General features: G+C 47.8%; 1 protein-coding gene across 1 annotated transcript in view; it reads left to right on the plus strand.

The window, feature by feature from the left end:
- LOC142251060 (cytochrome P450 2G1-like) overlaps positions 1–16,382 on the plus strand; it is a 48,679-nt gene that overhangs the window by 2,528 nt on the left and 29,769 nt on the right. Inside the window, exon 3 of the mRNA XM_075323561.1 lies at positions 6,000–6,152. Within this exon, the coding sequence (XP_075179676.1) occupies positions 6,000–6,152 (153 nt within the window). The remainder of the gene's footprint in view (positions 1–5,999; positions 6,153–16,382) is intronic.

A 16,382-nucleotide genomic window follows, 5' to 3' on the forward strand; every position in this document is an offset into this window, starting at 1 on the left:
GTGAATATTGAGGATCATTTGCAGATCCAGAGAATAAATTGCACGTCAACGAATTTAAAAAAACAACAACCCTTATTACAAAGTTTAGAATAAAAAATGTAAAGCAAGCATAGAAAGAAACAATGGCTGCCCCTTTAAAGAAAACTGTCACATGAAAGAAACAATGGCTGCATATTTAAAGAAACCTGTCAGGTGACAAATTCTATTAACATGCAGATATGGGGTTAATCCATAGGGTAATTGCATTTTCAACCGACCCCGCTAGTGCTCTTAGAGCCCTGCTACTGGGAGGAAATTAACTTTAATCCTCCTGGCAGTGTTTGGGCTTCAGTCATAGGGGCGGCACCGGTGTGGGTTCAGTCACTGCTCAGTGTATGGAGAGTGAGGGCTGTAACTGCCCCCGGCACTGACTCACAGCTGGTTCTAATAATGAGGATTGGTCAGTCAGTGCGGGGCCAGTTACAGCCAAATCTTTCCATACACAGATCAAAGATTGAACCCAGGCCAGCACAGCCCCTATGACTGAAGCTGGAATGCTTCCGGGAGGATTAAAGTTAATTTTCACCCAGTATTAGGGCTCAAATGGCAAGAACCAGGCAAGTTCAAAGTTCTACTAACCTGCAAATTAACCCCATATTTGCAGGTTAAAACCATTTTTGGCTTTTGGCTCACACCAGTCTACAGGTATTACATTATAGCAATAATGTCATGGGTGACAGACAGTCATGTGGTTTCTGGCTATAGAAGGTCACAGCGTTTGGCTGCACAGAATGCTCCCTGACTTTCCGTTGTTCCTGCTATCAGTATTCATTGGTATAGGTAGCTTCCTCTTTTGGACCCAGCAGAAGCTCGCCTTCCACCCAGCTGCTGATCATCAGTATTCTCTTGCTGCTTAAATACTTCCTTCTTCCCTGGACTGGTGCTGGTGATATTATTCAGTTCATTCTAGTTCTGGTTGCATGCAGGTGGCTTGCTCTTATCTGTAGTATCGTTGCTGAAGCTTTGCTGAACTCCATCTGGGTCATCTGTGGATAAGTAGTTCATGCTTTTTCCCCCGCGTGTCCCCCTTTTGTCTTCCTTTAGTTGGGTTCACGAAGAGCTCATCCCACCCGTTCCCTATTTATGGTCCAGTACTAGAGATACCTAGGGTCAGGGATCCGGCTCGGCGTATAGGTGAGGAACCTATCAAGGGCGGTGAGGGACCCCAGCGACCAGCTGTAGGTTAGGTCAGGGGTCAACATTTCTCCTTCCCTAGACACAGGGGTCCCCTTACTTTACCGTTTGCCGATCACTTGGTCCTTCCCTGTACCTAGCATGACAGATAAAGGCCATCACATTGCCACTGTTAAAACCAAGTGAAAAAAATCTAAAAAAAAAACCCTTCACGCATCATGTGGTATTAGACAAAAAAGCTGATAACAAAATTGTCAAGATCCTTTCTGCAGTCTCCTGCTAATTTAAACACACCGGGGTCAATGGGAGTAGCGCTGGGACCAAGGAAAACAAAAAAAAGGACAGACTATGCAACATAACATATTGGTAGAAAAAACACAAGGACTGAACATTCGACTATCATAAATTGGTCAACTGCGGCCAAGAAAAATTTACAAAATTGAACTTGTGGTTCTTCGTTAACCTTTGATCACTGATTGTTAAATATCCAGTGTGGTAATTTCACATGCAGATTGGGCACGGATGGGTTGTGAATTTTTCTTTTTCAGTGCAATGGGGGAGACAAAATTCACATCAGACCCAAATTATTATTATTATTATTATTTATTATTATAGCGCCATTTATTCCATGGCGCTTTACAAGTGAAAGAGGGTATATGTACAACAATCATTAACATTACAAAACAGACTGGTATAGGAGGAGAGAGGACCCTGCCCGCGAGGGCTCACAGTCTACAGGGAATGGGTGATGGTACAATAGGTGAGGACAGAGCTGGTTGCGCAGTGGTGTACTGGACTGGGGGCTATTGTAGGTTGTAGGCTTGTTGGAAGAGGTGGGTCTTGAGGTTCCTCTTGAAGCTTTCCACGGTAGGGGAGAGTTTGATGTGCTGAGGTAGAACGTTCCAGAGTATGGAGGAGGCAACCAAATGTTGCGGATCACTTGCAGATCTGGAGAAAAAGAATCCAATCCTATAATAACACTTTTTTTTTTTACAAACTGTTAAATAAAAAAAAAAAGTGTCCGGGTGCTTTAAAAACCCCTTTGACTTCTATCATGCCGGTCTCTGTACAGTGCAACCTGACCTCTTGTCTCATACTCAACAATCAGTATTTGTAAGGTCGCGGCATGTTACAGCACCGGCATTTACATCTGTTTGGAAATTGTTTTCTACTGTCTCTGTTCACCTAAGGCTATGTTAACACAGGGCCGGCTCCAGGTTTTTGTGGGCCCCGGGTGGAAGAGTCTCAGTGGGCCCCATCCACATGCAGACACACACATACACAGATACGTACACATACATATACATATTTAAAGACAAACTCACAAAAATACATATAAACAGACAAATCTATACAGTCATATACACTGACATACATAGATACACATCACTCATGCACAGAGACATATTCCCGCTTGTCTCCCTCCAGCTCCTCCTGTGGCTGTGCTGCATGATGGTAGTCACTAATAGACATGGCCGTGCACCGTGCACACTGACACTGCTGTATATATATATCAGAGGGGGGGCTGGGGGCTACAATATATACATCACAGGTGGGGCAGGGGGCATAGACATTACTGAAGGGTATAGATGTTACTGGAGTAGCAAACTGCTCAGGGGGTATACACATTACTGGGGTGGGTTGCATAGTGCTCTGGGGGGCTGCACATACAGCTCTGGGAGGGCACACAGATTGCTATGGGGGGGCACATGCACAGCTCTGATCCATACATACACACTCACACAGCTCTGCTACACACACACACACACAGACACACACTCACACACACACCCTGATAGCACTGTTGCACACATCTCTGCTGCATATGTACAGATACAAACACAGACACAGCTCTGCTGCATATATATATATATAAATAAATATATATATATATACTCACACACACACACACACATCTCTGCTGCCCAAAGAGTATATATGCACACAGCTCTGCTGCACACGCAGCTCTGCTGCATACAGACACACACACACAGCTCTGCTGCATACAGACAGACACACACAGCTATACTGCATACAGACACACACACAGCTCTGCTGCATACATACAGACAGACACACACAGCTCTGCTGCATACATATATCTCTCTCTCTCTGTCTGTCTCTTTCCCAGTGTCTGTCTGTCTCTGTCTGTCTCTTTACTCGTGTTTGTCTGTCTCTTTCCCCATCTGTCTCTGTCTCTTTCCCTGTCTCTTTCCTTGTCTCTGTCTCTTTCCCTGTTTTTGTCTCTTTCCCTGTCTTTTTCCCTATCTGTCTCTTTCCCTGTCTGCCTGTCTCTTTCCCTGTCTGTCTGTGTCTGTCTGTCTCTCTCTCTGTCTCTTTCCCTGTCTGTCTGTCTCTGTCTGCCTCTGTTTCTTTGACTGTTTGTCTCTCTCTCTCTGTCTCTTTCTCTGTCTGTCTGTCTTTGTCTGCCTCTGTCTTTTTGTCTGTTTCTGTCTTTTCCCTGCCTGTCTGTCTCTTTTCCTGTCTGTATGTCTGTCTCTGTCTCTCTGTCTCTTTCCCTGTCTGCCTCTTACTCTGTCTCTGGCTGTCTCTCTCTCTATCCGTCTCCCCACCGACATTTTATTACCTCACACAGAAGCTTCTTATACTAACAATTTATTTTGTTCCTATAGCAACCGATCACAGCTCCTATTAATGTCCTGTAGCTCGCAGCACCATTGACTTTAATGAAGGCAGATTTTTTTGCAGAGTAACTGTAATGCGAGGGGTTAAATTTTCCTATCAAAACATAGTCTATGACGTTCCCTGAGTCACATGAGGCGTCTGTGCAAAATTTTGTGATTGTAAATCTGATGGTGCGGATTCCTATAGCGGACATACACACATACATACATACACACACTCAGCTTTATATATTACTTTATTTACAGGGCATTGGGTCATCTCTAGCATTTCCAATTGACTCTGATTTATTCTCTGACGGCACGGCCGGCACACCCTGGGATTAACCGATATATGTTGTGATTTTTGGACCTGGCTATTTGTGCAAATACAGGTGCAGTTGACAGGATGACATTGATGTGTAAAAGTCAGATGCAATTGTTAGTTTTTATTAATTTCTTGGGGCACAGGTATAAAATAAAGAGGAAATATTTATTTTCGGGGCACAGCGGCACTTATTTACAGTAGGGAGCACACTGGTACTTTTCATTAATTTCACGGGACACAATGAAACAAGCTATTTACTTTCGGTGGCACAGTGGCTATAATATTTTTTCAGTTTGCAACCTGTCACAATTATTATTATGGGGGTTATCTGGGACTTTGTTTTGCTTTTTGCTATGGAGCAAAGACCTTACTGGCAGGTAGTTGGCAGGTGGCGGTCTCTTTGGCTTCATTTGACCTCATGTCAACAGAGCACAAGAGCCTCTCTTTCTCTTCTGGGCTGTTGATGGGCATCACTGCCGAAGTCATGGTGATTGACAGCTGGAACCCCGCAGTTTGGCAGCGGGGAGCTAGCTGTAAATCATCATGACTTCGGTAGTGACTATACAGTGTTGTAGGGGGCTTAGCACCGATACCAGTGATACTAGCACTGTGACCATTACTGGTACAGTGCCTGAGAATATAAGTTTTAATTAATATGCAAATACAGAGGCTTTGGATCACCATGATTTGCATATTTGGCCCTTCCCCCGCTTGTGATTGCGTCACAGGGTGAGCACTGTCTGAATGCTGAGCATGCACACAGTTTCCACATGGGTTCTTCTCCCTGTGCCCTTTCTTCTACCATTAGAGACCTCTCACTATTCAGAATCCACACAAAATGTCAGCTGCAATCCCTACTCTAGGTTTTATACAGGCTGATTGGCTGTGCTTTACCAGTGTCACTGGGTATGTAATGACAGGACAGGAGCCCCTAGGCTGGCCCTCAGACTGGAGACTCTGCGCTGTCCCTTATCTTGGAGGTAGGCTTGATGGTAGCCAGGTCTGAGCCCCAAGCGTCAGCCTGACTGCTGTCTGAGCCCTGATCTTACTCCCCCTATCCCTTTGGGGGGCCCGTAAACATTATAACAAAACCCTTCAGATGACATGGACAAAGGAGAACGAAAACTCATACACACTGCACCCAAACACAAAGGAGAGACAATATGTGTACAGGGAAATAAAATTTAAAGGAAGGAAGTAAATGCACAACAGGGGAACCTCCACACTACTCAAAATAGCAACTACAGAGCACCGTGAGCTGGATCACCACTAAGACCGGAATCGCTGGAGCTATGCTGAAGCTATAATCGGTGCCTACTGTAAGAAACCACTGCCTTAAATAGGAAGGAGACAGCTGCTAGTGGTAATTAGCAAACTAAGCTCTTAGTTTCTGTTCACCAGTCTGCAGGAATTAACTCTTGCAGCGCTGAAGACCAGTGAATCAAAATCAGCCAACGCCCGGTTCTCTGAAGCATCAGGTTGCTTGTCATACTCCGTAGTGTAAACAGAGTCCGACTCTACCGAGTGAGTGCAGAGCCAAACATCGCTTGAAAACCAGGTTATGCCATAGTTGCAAGGCGTTATGAGAAAACCCATCCAGCCGAGGCTGATGTCATGCCATCCTTTTCTAGTAGATGCAATTTTCTGTAAAGTGATTGCGCACATTTTTCAAATTTGTCAAGTTGAGCAAATTCCTAAAAACTTGGCACTTTTCTTTGGCTTCAAATGGTTTTGCTCATTGTTCAGAGCACTTTGTTTCTTGCATTTTTGTATCCTTTTTTGTATATTATAGCCCCCCTGACTCCTGATATATATTTTTTTCCTAATTATTTAATTCTATGAATATGTAAGAAAAATAATTAATTTTCTCCTTTCAGGGATGGCAATTACAAGTGACATGCGGAGGTGGCGGGAGCTTCGTAGATTTTCTCTTTCCACAATGAAGAGTTTTGGCATGGGAAAAACGAGTCTAGAGGATCGGGTTGAAGAAGAAGCTCGGTGTCTAGTGACGGAATTTAAGAAAACAAAAGGTTGTTACAGGCGATACATGTGCTGTATGTCCTGCTCTTTTAAACCTAATAATTTTTTTATAAAAAATGAACATAAAAAAGGTAAATCAAGCGCAGTAAATAAAACAGTTACATCTTTGCAAATTATTACCTTTGAAACAACTATTTTACAGGGATGTATTTAAGCTTTATTTATGAATATATCTACAAATCAGCCTGGAGGGTAAATAAAAAGTTGGTCAATGAACTCAACCTAAAGATTAGTATGGCGGAAGCAATTCTAGACCAAACAGCAGGTCTAATAAATTACTGGACCCAGCGCCTGAATAGGACATCACTTGTTTACTAAAACACTAGATATTGTCGAATTTAAAGGGAACCTGTCACCAGATTTGGGGCCTATAAGCGGCGGCCACCACCAGTGGGCTCTTATATACAGCATTCTAACATACTGTATATAAGAGCCCAGGCCGCTGTGTAGAACGTAAACATCACTTTATAATAGTCACCTAAACGGCCGGTGCAGTGCAGACTGGTCGGATGGGTGTCTCTGTTCTACGGTATCGGTGCCTCCTCTTTCGGCCATTTTTGTCCTCCTTCTTCTGAAGCCTGGGTGCATGACGTGTCCTACATTATCCACACTAGCCGGCATTGAGGTCCTGCGCAGGCGCACTACTTACAGCAAAGATGGGCTGCAGTGTGTACATCGCCCAGGCCAAAAACTAATACTCTACCAGGATACAGCTAAACCCCCACTAAGTGGAGGCATCACAGGTGCAGGAGGAGCAAATCACACACACACTTCCATGGAATGGAGGAGGGCAATTGCTAGATGCGAAAACTACACACTGATGGCTAGCATAGAACGCTGTTCACACATGCAGATTCACAGTCATGGAAGTGTGTTTGTGATTTGCTCCTCCTGCACCTGTGATGCCTCCACTTAGTGGGGGTTTAGCTGTATCTTGGTAGAGTATTAGTTTTTGGCCTGGGCGATGTACACACTGCAGCCTATCTTTGCTGTAAGTAATACTTAATTTGTGGAAGATATTTATTAGAGATGAGCGAGCATGCTTGTCACTACTCGGTACTCGCACGAGTATCACTGTACTCGGGCTGCTCGGCGGGGACCGAGTAATCTCGCGATACTCGTGCTTTACTCGTGGTCTTCATTTCTGCATGTTGGCGCTCTTTTGAGAGCCAGCCCTCATGCAGGGATTGGCTGGCAGACCACTGCAATGCCACAGCCCTGTTAGTTGTGGAATTGCAGTGATTGGCCGGCCTGCACAGCGTCACCGAGCCTTTATATAGGCCGGCGCGCTGTGCTCTGCTCACAGCTATTCTGACAGTGAGTGTAGGGAGAGTGTCGCTGATTCAGGGAAAGCTTTGCGGCCCTTTATAGTTAGTTCCGGAGCAGGGCTGCAAACAGTGTGACCAGAAGTCCTTCTCAGGACTATTCTAGTTGTATACAGGCAGGCAGGGTATAGCCAGGTCGGAGTACAGTAGCAGAGTCCTTCTCAGGACTATTGTTGCTATATACAGGCAGGGTATAGCCAGGTCGGAATACAGGCTAGTGACCAGAAGAGTCCTTGTCAGGACTATTGTACCAGTATACAGGCAGGCAGGCAGGCAGGGTAGTGGTGACCGTATACCAGCCTTCATCATATCTGGGGCTGGTGTACACAGTGTAAAACAGTCCAGATAGTGTCAGACTTCTCAGTAATTGTCGCTCCTAAAAACCAGTTAGGTTCTTATTGCGTCCGTGCTTGCATTTAAAAACAGCACGTGTGTGGCAGTCGGTGGCAGCGTACAGGTGCGCGTTTTGCACAAACTATTATATAACGCACAAGTCTAGTGTATAATACACGTCAGTCAGCAGTGTCTGATAGTGTCAGACTTCTCAGTAATTGTCGCTCCTAAAAACCAGTTAGGTTCTTATTGCGTCCGTGCTTGCATTTAAAAACAGCACGTGTGTGGCAGTCGGTGGCAGCGTACAGGTGCGCGTTTTGCACAAACTATTATATAACGCACAAGTCTAGTGTATAATACACGTCAGTCAGCAGTGTCTGATAGTGTCAGACTTCTCAGTAATTGTCGCTCCTAAAAACCAGTTAGGTTCTTATTGCGTCCGTGCTTGCATTTAAAAACAGCACGTGTGTGGCAGTCGGTGGCAGCGTACAGGTGCGCGTTTTGCACAAACTATTATATAACGCACAAGTCTAGTGTATAATACACGTCAGTCAGCAGTGTCTGATAGTGTCAGACTTCTCAGTAATTGTCGCTCCTAAAAACCAGTTAGGTTCTTATTGCGTCCGTGCTTGCATTTAAAAACAGCACGTGTGTGGCAGTCGGTGGCAGCGTACAGGTGCGCGTTTTGCACAAACTATTATATAACGCACAAGTCTAGTGTATAATACACGTCAGTCAGCAGTGTCTGATAGTGTCAGACTTCTCAGTAATTGTCGCTCCTAAAAACCAGTTAGGTTCTTATTGCGTCCGTGCTTGCATTTAAAAACAGCACGTGTGTGGCAGTCGGTGGCAGCGTACAGGTGCGCGTTTTGCACAAACTATTATATAACGCACAAGTCTAGTGTATAATACACGTCAGTCAGCAGTGTCTGATAGTGTCAGACTTCTCAGTAATTGTCGCTCCTAAAAACCAGTTAGGTTCTTATTGCGTCCGTGCTTGCATTTAAAAACAGCACGTGTGTGGCAGTCGGTGGCAGCGTACAGGTGCGCGTTTTGCACAAACTATTATATAACGCACAAGTCTAGTGTATAATACACGTCAGTCAGCAGTGTCTGATAGTGTCAGACTTCTCAGTAATTGTCGCTCCTAAAAACCAGTTAGGTTCTTATTGCGTCCGTGCTTGCATTTAAAAACAGCACGTGTGTGGCAGTCGGTGGCAGCGTACAGGTGCGCGTTTTGCACAAACTATTATATAACGCACAAGTCTAGTGTATAATACACGTCAGTCAGCAGTGTCTGATAGTGTCAGACTTCTCAGTAATTGTCGCTCCTAAAAACCAGTTAGGTTCTTATTGCGTCCGTGCTTGCATTTAAAAACAGCACGTGTGTGGCAGTCGGTGGCAGCGTACAGGTGCGCGTTTTGCACAAACTATTATATAACACACAAGTCTAGTGTATAATACACGTCAGTCAGCAGTGTCTGATAGTGTCAGACTTCTCAGTAATTGTCGCTCCTAAAAACCAGTTAGGTTCTTATTGCGTCCGTGCTTGCATTTAAAAACAGCACGTGTGTGGCAGTCGGTGGCAGCGTACAGGTGCGCGTTTTGCACAAACTATTATATAACGCACAAGTCTAGTGTATAATACACGTCAGTCAGCAGTGTCTGATAGTGTCAGACTTCTCAGTAATTGTCGCTCCTAAAAACCAGTTAGGTTCTTATTGCGTCCGTGCTTGCATTTAAAAACAGCACGTGTGTGGCAGTCGGTGGCAGCGTACAGGTGCGCGTTTTGCACAAACTATTATATAACGCACAAGTCTAGTGTATAATACACGTCAGTCAGCAGTGTCTGATAGTGTCAGACTTCTCAGTAATTGTCGCTCCTAAAAACCAGTTAGGTTCTTATTGCGTCCGTGCTTGCATTTAAAAACAGCACGTGTGTGGCAGTCGGTGGCAGCGTACAGGTGCGCGTTTTGCACAAACTATTATATAACGCACAAGTCTAGTGTATAATACACGTCAGTCAGCAGTGTCTGATAGTGTCAGACTTCTCAGTAATTGTCGCTCCTAAAAACCAGTTAGGTTCTTATTGCGTCCGTGCTTGCATTTAAAAACAGCACGTGTGTGGCAGTCGGTGGCAGCGTACAGGTGCGCGTTTTGCACAAACTATTATATAACGCACAAGTCTAGTGTATAATACACGTCAGTCAGCAGTGTCTGATAGTGTCAGACTTCTCAGTAATTGTCGCTCCTAAAAACCAGTTAGGTTCTTATTGCGTCCGTGCTTGCATTTAAAAACAGCACGTGTGTGTCTGTCGGTGGCAGCGTCAGGCTCCACGTTGTCCCTGGATAGAGACGTGCATGAGGGCCTGTAAACCTGAAGTGCCCATTGGAAGGAAGTGGGTCTATTGTAGTATAGCCCTTAGGCAGGGCAGCCAAAAATTGGGAGGCTCCACGTTGTCCCTGGGTAGAGACGTGCATGAGGGCCTCAAAACATTGTTCCCATTGCAAAGGAGCGGGTCTCCTGTCGTTGTAATGTCCATTCTGCAAAGAATGGGCGAAAAAATTTACCACTGGGGGTATACCTGAAACAAAGGCCTAAGTATTGCAATTTGTAACGGTCATCATCATGGTGGCGCATGAGGAGAAGGAGGAGCAGTCCAGCGATTATCCAAAGTCCAGAAGTGTGTACCCATGGGTGAGTGGAGGTACATGGCAAACTTTAAATTCCGCTCTCATTTGCTGGTGGTGTGGTGAAGTCTGGCCCAATCCAACCCTTGTTCATCTTGATCAGAGTCAGCTTGTCAGCATTTTCAGTTGACAGGCGGGTGCGTTTATCTGTAATGATTCCACCTGCGGCACTAAAAACACGCTCTGACAAAACGCTAGCAGCAGGGCAGGCCAGGCCTTCCAAGGCGTAGAGAGCCAATTCATGCCACGTGTCCAGCTTGGATACCCAATAATTGTAAGGCACAGAGGAATGTCGGAGTACAGTTGTTCGATCTGCAAGGTACTCCTTCAGCATCTGGGCAAACTTAGGATTTCTTGTGGCACTACCCCGCACCTCAGGGGCTGTGGTACGTGAGGGGCTGAGAAAACTGTCACACATCTTAAAGACTGTTCCCCTACCTCTGGCGGATTGGACTTGTGCCTCTCTCGGCTGTACGCCTCGGTTGTCCACTGATTCATGACCTATGCCGCTAGCGTTTTGTGAGGGGAATGCTTTGCCTACTTCCGTGACTATGGCCTTCTGGAACTGCTGCATTTTGCCTGACCTCTCCGCCTCGGGAATAAGAGACATAAAGTTCTCCTTTTAGCGTGGGTCTAACAGTGTTACCAACCAGTAATGATTGTCGGCCAAGATGTTCTTAACGCGAGGGTCACGAGACAGGCAGCTTACCATAAAGTCAGCCATGTGTGCCAGACTCTTAACAGCCATCACTTCAGTATCCTGACCAACACGATGACTGAACATGCTGTCCTCCTCCTCCTCATCATCTACCCTGTCCTCTGGCCAGCCACGCTGAACCGAGGATATGACTGCATGTCATATCCTCAATTTGGCCAGAGAGTTGCTCCATGTCTTCATCCTCCTCCTCGTCATAGTCCTCCACTGCACGTTGTGATGAGACGAGGCTGGGCTGTGTGTTATCATTCATCACCCACACCCACTACTGTTTCTTGCTGAAACTCATCGCGCTCCGCCTGCAATGCATCATGTTTGTTTTCTGAGCAGAGACCATTTTAGAAGGCAGAGAAGCGGTATGGTGACGCTAATAATGTCGTCATCGCCGCTCACCATCTTGTTGTAGTCCTCAAAGTTTTGGCGGATGGTGCATAGGTCGGACATCCATCTCCACTCCTCAGGTGTTATGTGTGGAGTTTGACCCATTTCCCGACGGCTTAGGTGATGCAGGTACTCAACAACTGCCCTCTTCTGCTCACATATCCTGACCAACATGTGCAGAGTTGAATTCCAACGCGTGGGGACATCACACACCAGTCTGTGTGCCGGAAGATGCAAACGGCGTCTTAAGCCGGCAAGGCCGGCTGAAGCAGTAGGTGACTTTCGAAAATGTGCAGACAGGCGGCGAACTTTTACCAGCAGATCAGACAGCTCTGAGTATGACTTTAGAAACCGCTGAACCTCGAGGTTGAGCACATGGGCCACGCATGGAACATGTGTCAGCTGGCCTCGCCTCAAAGCCGCCACCAGGTTCCGGCCATTGTCACACACGACCTTTCCTGGCTTTAGGTTCAGAGTTGTGAGCCAGTGATCTGCCTGCTGTTTCAGAGCTGTCCACACCTCTTCTGCATTGTGGGGTTTGTCACCTATGCAGATTAGCTTCAGCACTGCCTGTTGCCGCTTCGCCGAGGCAGTGCTGCAGTGCTTCTGTGTCGCCCTGGACAAGCCAGGGGCCACAGAGCACAACACTTAAACACCCCACACTCCCTGCAGGCATATCATAGTCAAAACACAAAATCCTTGTTGCCTTCCCCAGGGGCTGTTGTCCACACCAGGGTGTGGAGCCAGGCGGTTGGTCTCCACCCACCGAGGAGGAGGGAAAACACAGGCAGTGAGAGTTAAGCTAAGGAAGTGGAAGGAGGAAAGTAGTAGAGAGGAGAAAAGTGACAGCAAAGAGCCTGAAGTTGGTCCGGGTGTGTGGCCTGGACAGGACAGCAAGGTTGGCAGGATGTGGTGACCGTCTGCAGTGGAGGCCGATTGGAGTCTGCCGTAAGGACCGTGGACGGGTGGTGACCCGGCCGTACCGGACCGGTATACAAAGAGAAGCCAGCACCATTGGCAGAGGACTTTCGGATCCCGGCAAGGCTTGGTGTCGCCGTGAATTTGCCAAATCCGTTATTGAAGGGGACCTCAGGGTTTCCAAACAGCCAAGTCCAGATAGAAGGCAACCGTACAACCGTGAAGGGGAGACACAGCCACCGCCAAGGGCAACCGTCTCCCAGGGCCAGCGCCTGTGGGCAAAAGGGGCTCCTCCGGCCCATATCCAGGTCAGGGAGCGGGTTACCGTTGGGAAACCATCACTACCAACACTTAACTTAGGTGCAGGGAGAGACAGTCATCACTAACCTGCAGGGAGGAACAACCGCAGCCGTCCGAGTGACCCGTCCATCCAGCCACTTGTTTTACCCTGAACTGTGTCATCATCATTGGGCTGAGTGAGTACCTCCGTGCCGTGCGGCACAGCGCTGCCCCTGCGACCATGCACTTCATCAGGCCCCGCAACCCGCCTGTCATCCATCTCTACCCCATCACCAGGCCCCGGGACAACCAACCCCCCTACCCACGGAGGGGAGAAATAACAACAAAGCTGCTCCCTGTCACAGGCTCCCGGGATCCCCGTCCAGAGCAGCGGTGGTGTCCACACAATCACCACAACCGTGGGTGGCGTCACGGACAATATCCCCAAAACCCAAACCACCCCTTTTCACTCACGGGCGAGTAGCGCCGATCGAGTCCCCGGGATCCGGCCATCGCTCGAGCCAACGAGCAGCAGCAGCCGTAGAGCTGCGTCAGCCGGACCCGAGCAGTGGGAGAGCGCACCGTCCCCTCCTCCGCCAGCGACACTTCCAGCTTGGGACTGGTGTGGAGGGTAAAGTGGATCAGGATGCGCAGGAGGAGGAGGAGGCTGAGGAGCATGACATTCCGGAGCTGTAGAGTGTGTGTGAAACCCTGACTGAGGTAGGGCCTGCAAAACTTGGTGTGTGAAGGACGTGTTCCGTCCCTCGCTCAGACTGGGTCCCAGCTTGCACAATATTAACCCAGTGTGACGTCAACGAGATGTAGCGTCCTTGCCCACATGCACTTGTCCACGTGTCTGTGGTTAGGTGGACTTTGGCTGAAACAGCGTTGTTCAGGGCACGTGTGATGTTTTGTGACACGTGGTTAGTTATGCAATGCGGGGACGGCACACAGGGAGAAATAGTGGCGGCTGTGGACCGAGTAACGTGGGACAGCTGCCACCATCAGTTCGCGGAATGCTTCTGTCTCAACCAGCCTAAAAGGCAACATTTCCAGCGCAAGCAGTCGCGAAATGTTAGCATTTAGAACTGTGGCATGTGGGGTGTTGGCAGTGTATTTGCGCCTGCGCTCAAAGGTTTGCTGAATGGATAACTGAACGTTGCGCTGGGACAAGGACGTGCTTGATGATGGTGTTCTTTCTGCGTAGGCAACTGCAGGTGCAGGAGTGGAGGAGGCTTGTTCGCAGGCAGCATGGACAGGGGATTGGCTCGCATGCACAACCAGCGAAGACGTAGCAGTGACATCAGCAAGCACTGCTCCTCGACTCTGTTGTACTTCCCACAAAGTCGGGTGCTTGGCTGACATGTGCCTGATCATGCTGGTGGTGGTCAGGCTGCTAGTTTTGGTACCCCTGCTGATGCTGGCATGGCAGGTGTTGCAAATGGCCTTTTTAGAATCATCTGGAGCCAACTTAAAAAACTGCCAGTGTCAGAGTTCCGGGTTTTCCAGTTTTCTTTTGAAAGAGCTTGCCCTTTGTTAACATGGAGTTTTCTGTTCTGTTGCCCTACTTCCTGTCCATCTGTTTAAAAGCCGCCCCTAAAGCTTAGTCCAGTGCCTGAGTATACTGCTTCCTGTGTGCTCCTGCCCTGCTGCTTTTGGTTCCTGATTGTTATTCGGATCCTCTTGGAAAACAACCGACACCGACTCTGGACTTCATCTGGTATCATCTAGCTGTACCTGGACTCCGTTTGCCGTCTTTGGTCGGAACTTCTGCCCGGTTCCTTCCGTTTAATACCACTCTGGACTCACATCACGTACAGACATTTTTCGACTTACCTATTGCCCTTTTGTGTCCCGGCTGCTGCGCATTTAGGGCTTCTGGGGTGATTGCCAGACAGTCCCTGTATAGGGGTTTGCTGTTGGTGGTCTCCCTGGGGGAGTCCGGTGCGCGGTCCCGGGAATTCCCTTTCGCTCAGTCCCTGGAAGGTATTTCCTGTATTTATGTTCTACTGTGTTTTTGTTCCGTTTATGTACATATTTGCTGGTTGCATATTATAAATGTCTTGCACCAAGAACTCGTCTCTGGTTGTCATTGCCCTAACGCAATCGAAATCCTCAATACATACAATAGTATTACAGCCAGACTCGGGAAGACCTAACATTTGTACAGGCACCTTGTGTCGTGTTGTTCCGGGGAACAGTTGACTGACGTCTGCCTGGGGCCACCACTCTGCTTCTTACTGCCTGTTGTGATGCTACGCCTCCCTCCCCCTGTGCACTGCTGTCCTCGCTCTGCATATCCTCCTGCCAGGTTGGGTCAGTTACTGGATCATCCACCACGTCGTCTTCCTCTTCCGCACCCTGCTCCTCCTCCTGACTTCCTGACAATTGTGTCTCATCATCGTCCACCCCTTGTTGAGACACGTTGCCAACTTCGTGAGAACGTGGCTGCTCAAATATTTGTGCATCTGTACATACAATCTCGTCATGGCCCACTTCAACAGGAGCTGGCGAGAGGCCAGAATTTGTGAATGGAAACGTGAACGAACAGCTATTCCGAGTGTCCAAGTGTGGGATCAGTAATGTCCGTGGACGTGTACTCGGCCTGGTGGTAGGAAGGAGGATCAGGTTCTGAAATGTGCGGTGCAGTATCACGGCTACTGACACTTGACCGTGTGGAAGACAGAGTGTTTGTGGTGGTGCCAATCTGACTGGAAGCATTATCCGCTATCCAACTAACAACCTGTTGACACTGGTCTTGGTTCAAGAGCGGTGTACTGCTGCAGTCACCAAGAATTTGGGACAGGACGTGCGAGCGACTAGATGTGGCCCTTTGTTGTGGCGAAATTAGAGCTTGCACACAACCTCGGTGTCTGCCTGCACCACCATCACGTCCACTTCCTTGTTCGTTGACAACGCCCTTGCGCATTTTGCAATGCTGTGCTGATGTGTATTCACTAGACTTGTGTGTTATATCCAAGTTTTTGCAAAACTCACACAAATGCAGCGGAAAGCTGCCACCAACAGGCACACACGTGCGGTTTTTAAATGCAAGCACGGAGGCACTAAGAACCTAACAGGTCTCTATCCAGGGACAACGTGGAGCCTCTCAATTTTTGGCTGCCCTGCCTAAGGGCTATACTATAATACACCCACTTCCTTCCAATGGGCACTTCAGGTTTACAGGCCTTCATGCACGTCTCTATCCAGGGACAACGTGGAGCCTCCCAATTTTTGGCTGCCCTGCCTAAGGGCTATACTATAATACACCCACTTCCTTCCAATGGGCACTTCAGGTTTACAGGCCTTCATGCACGTCTCTATCCAGGGACAACGTGGAGCCTCCCAATGTTTGGCTTCCCTGCCTAAGGGCTATACTATAATACACCCACTTCCTTCCAATGGGCACTTCAGGTTTACAGGCCTTCATGCACGTCTCTATCCAGGGACAACGTGGAGCCTCCCAATTTTTGGCTGCCCTGCCTAAGGGCTATACTATAATACACCCACTTCCTTCCAATGGGCACTTCAGGTTTACAGGCCTTCATGCACGTCTCTATCCAGGGACAACGTGGAGC

The sequence above is a fragment of the Anomaloglossus baeobatrachus genome, chromosome 9 (genome assembly GCF_048569485.1).
Source record: "Anomaloglossus baeobatrachus isolate aAnoBae1 chromosome 9, aAnoBae1.hap1, whole genome shotgun sequence".
Classification (NCBI taxonomy): Eukaryota; Metazoa; Chordata; class Amphibia; order Anura; family Aromobatidae; genus Anomaloglossus; species Anomaloglossus baeobatrachus.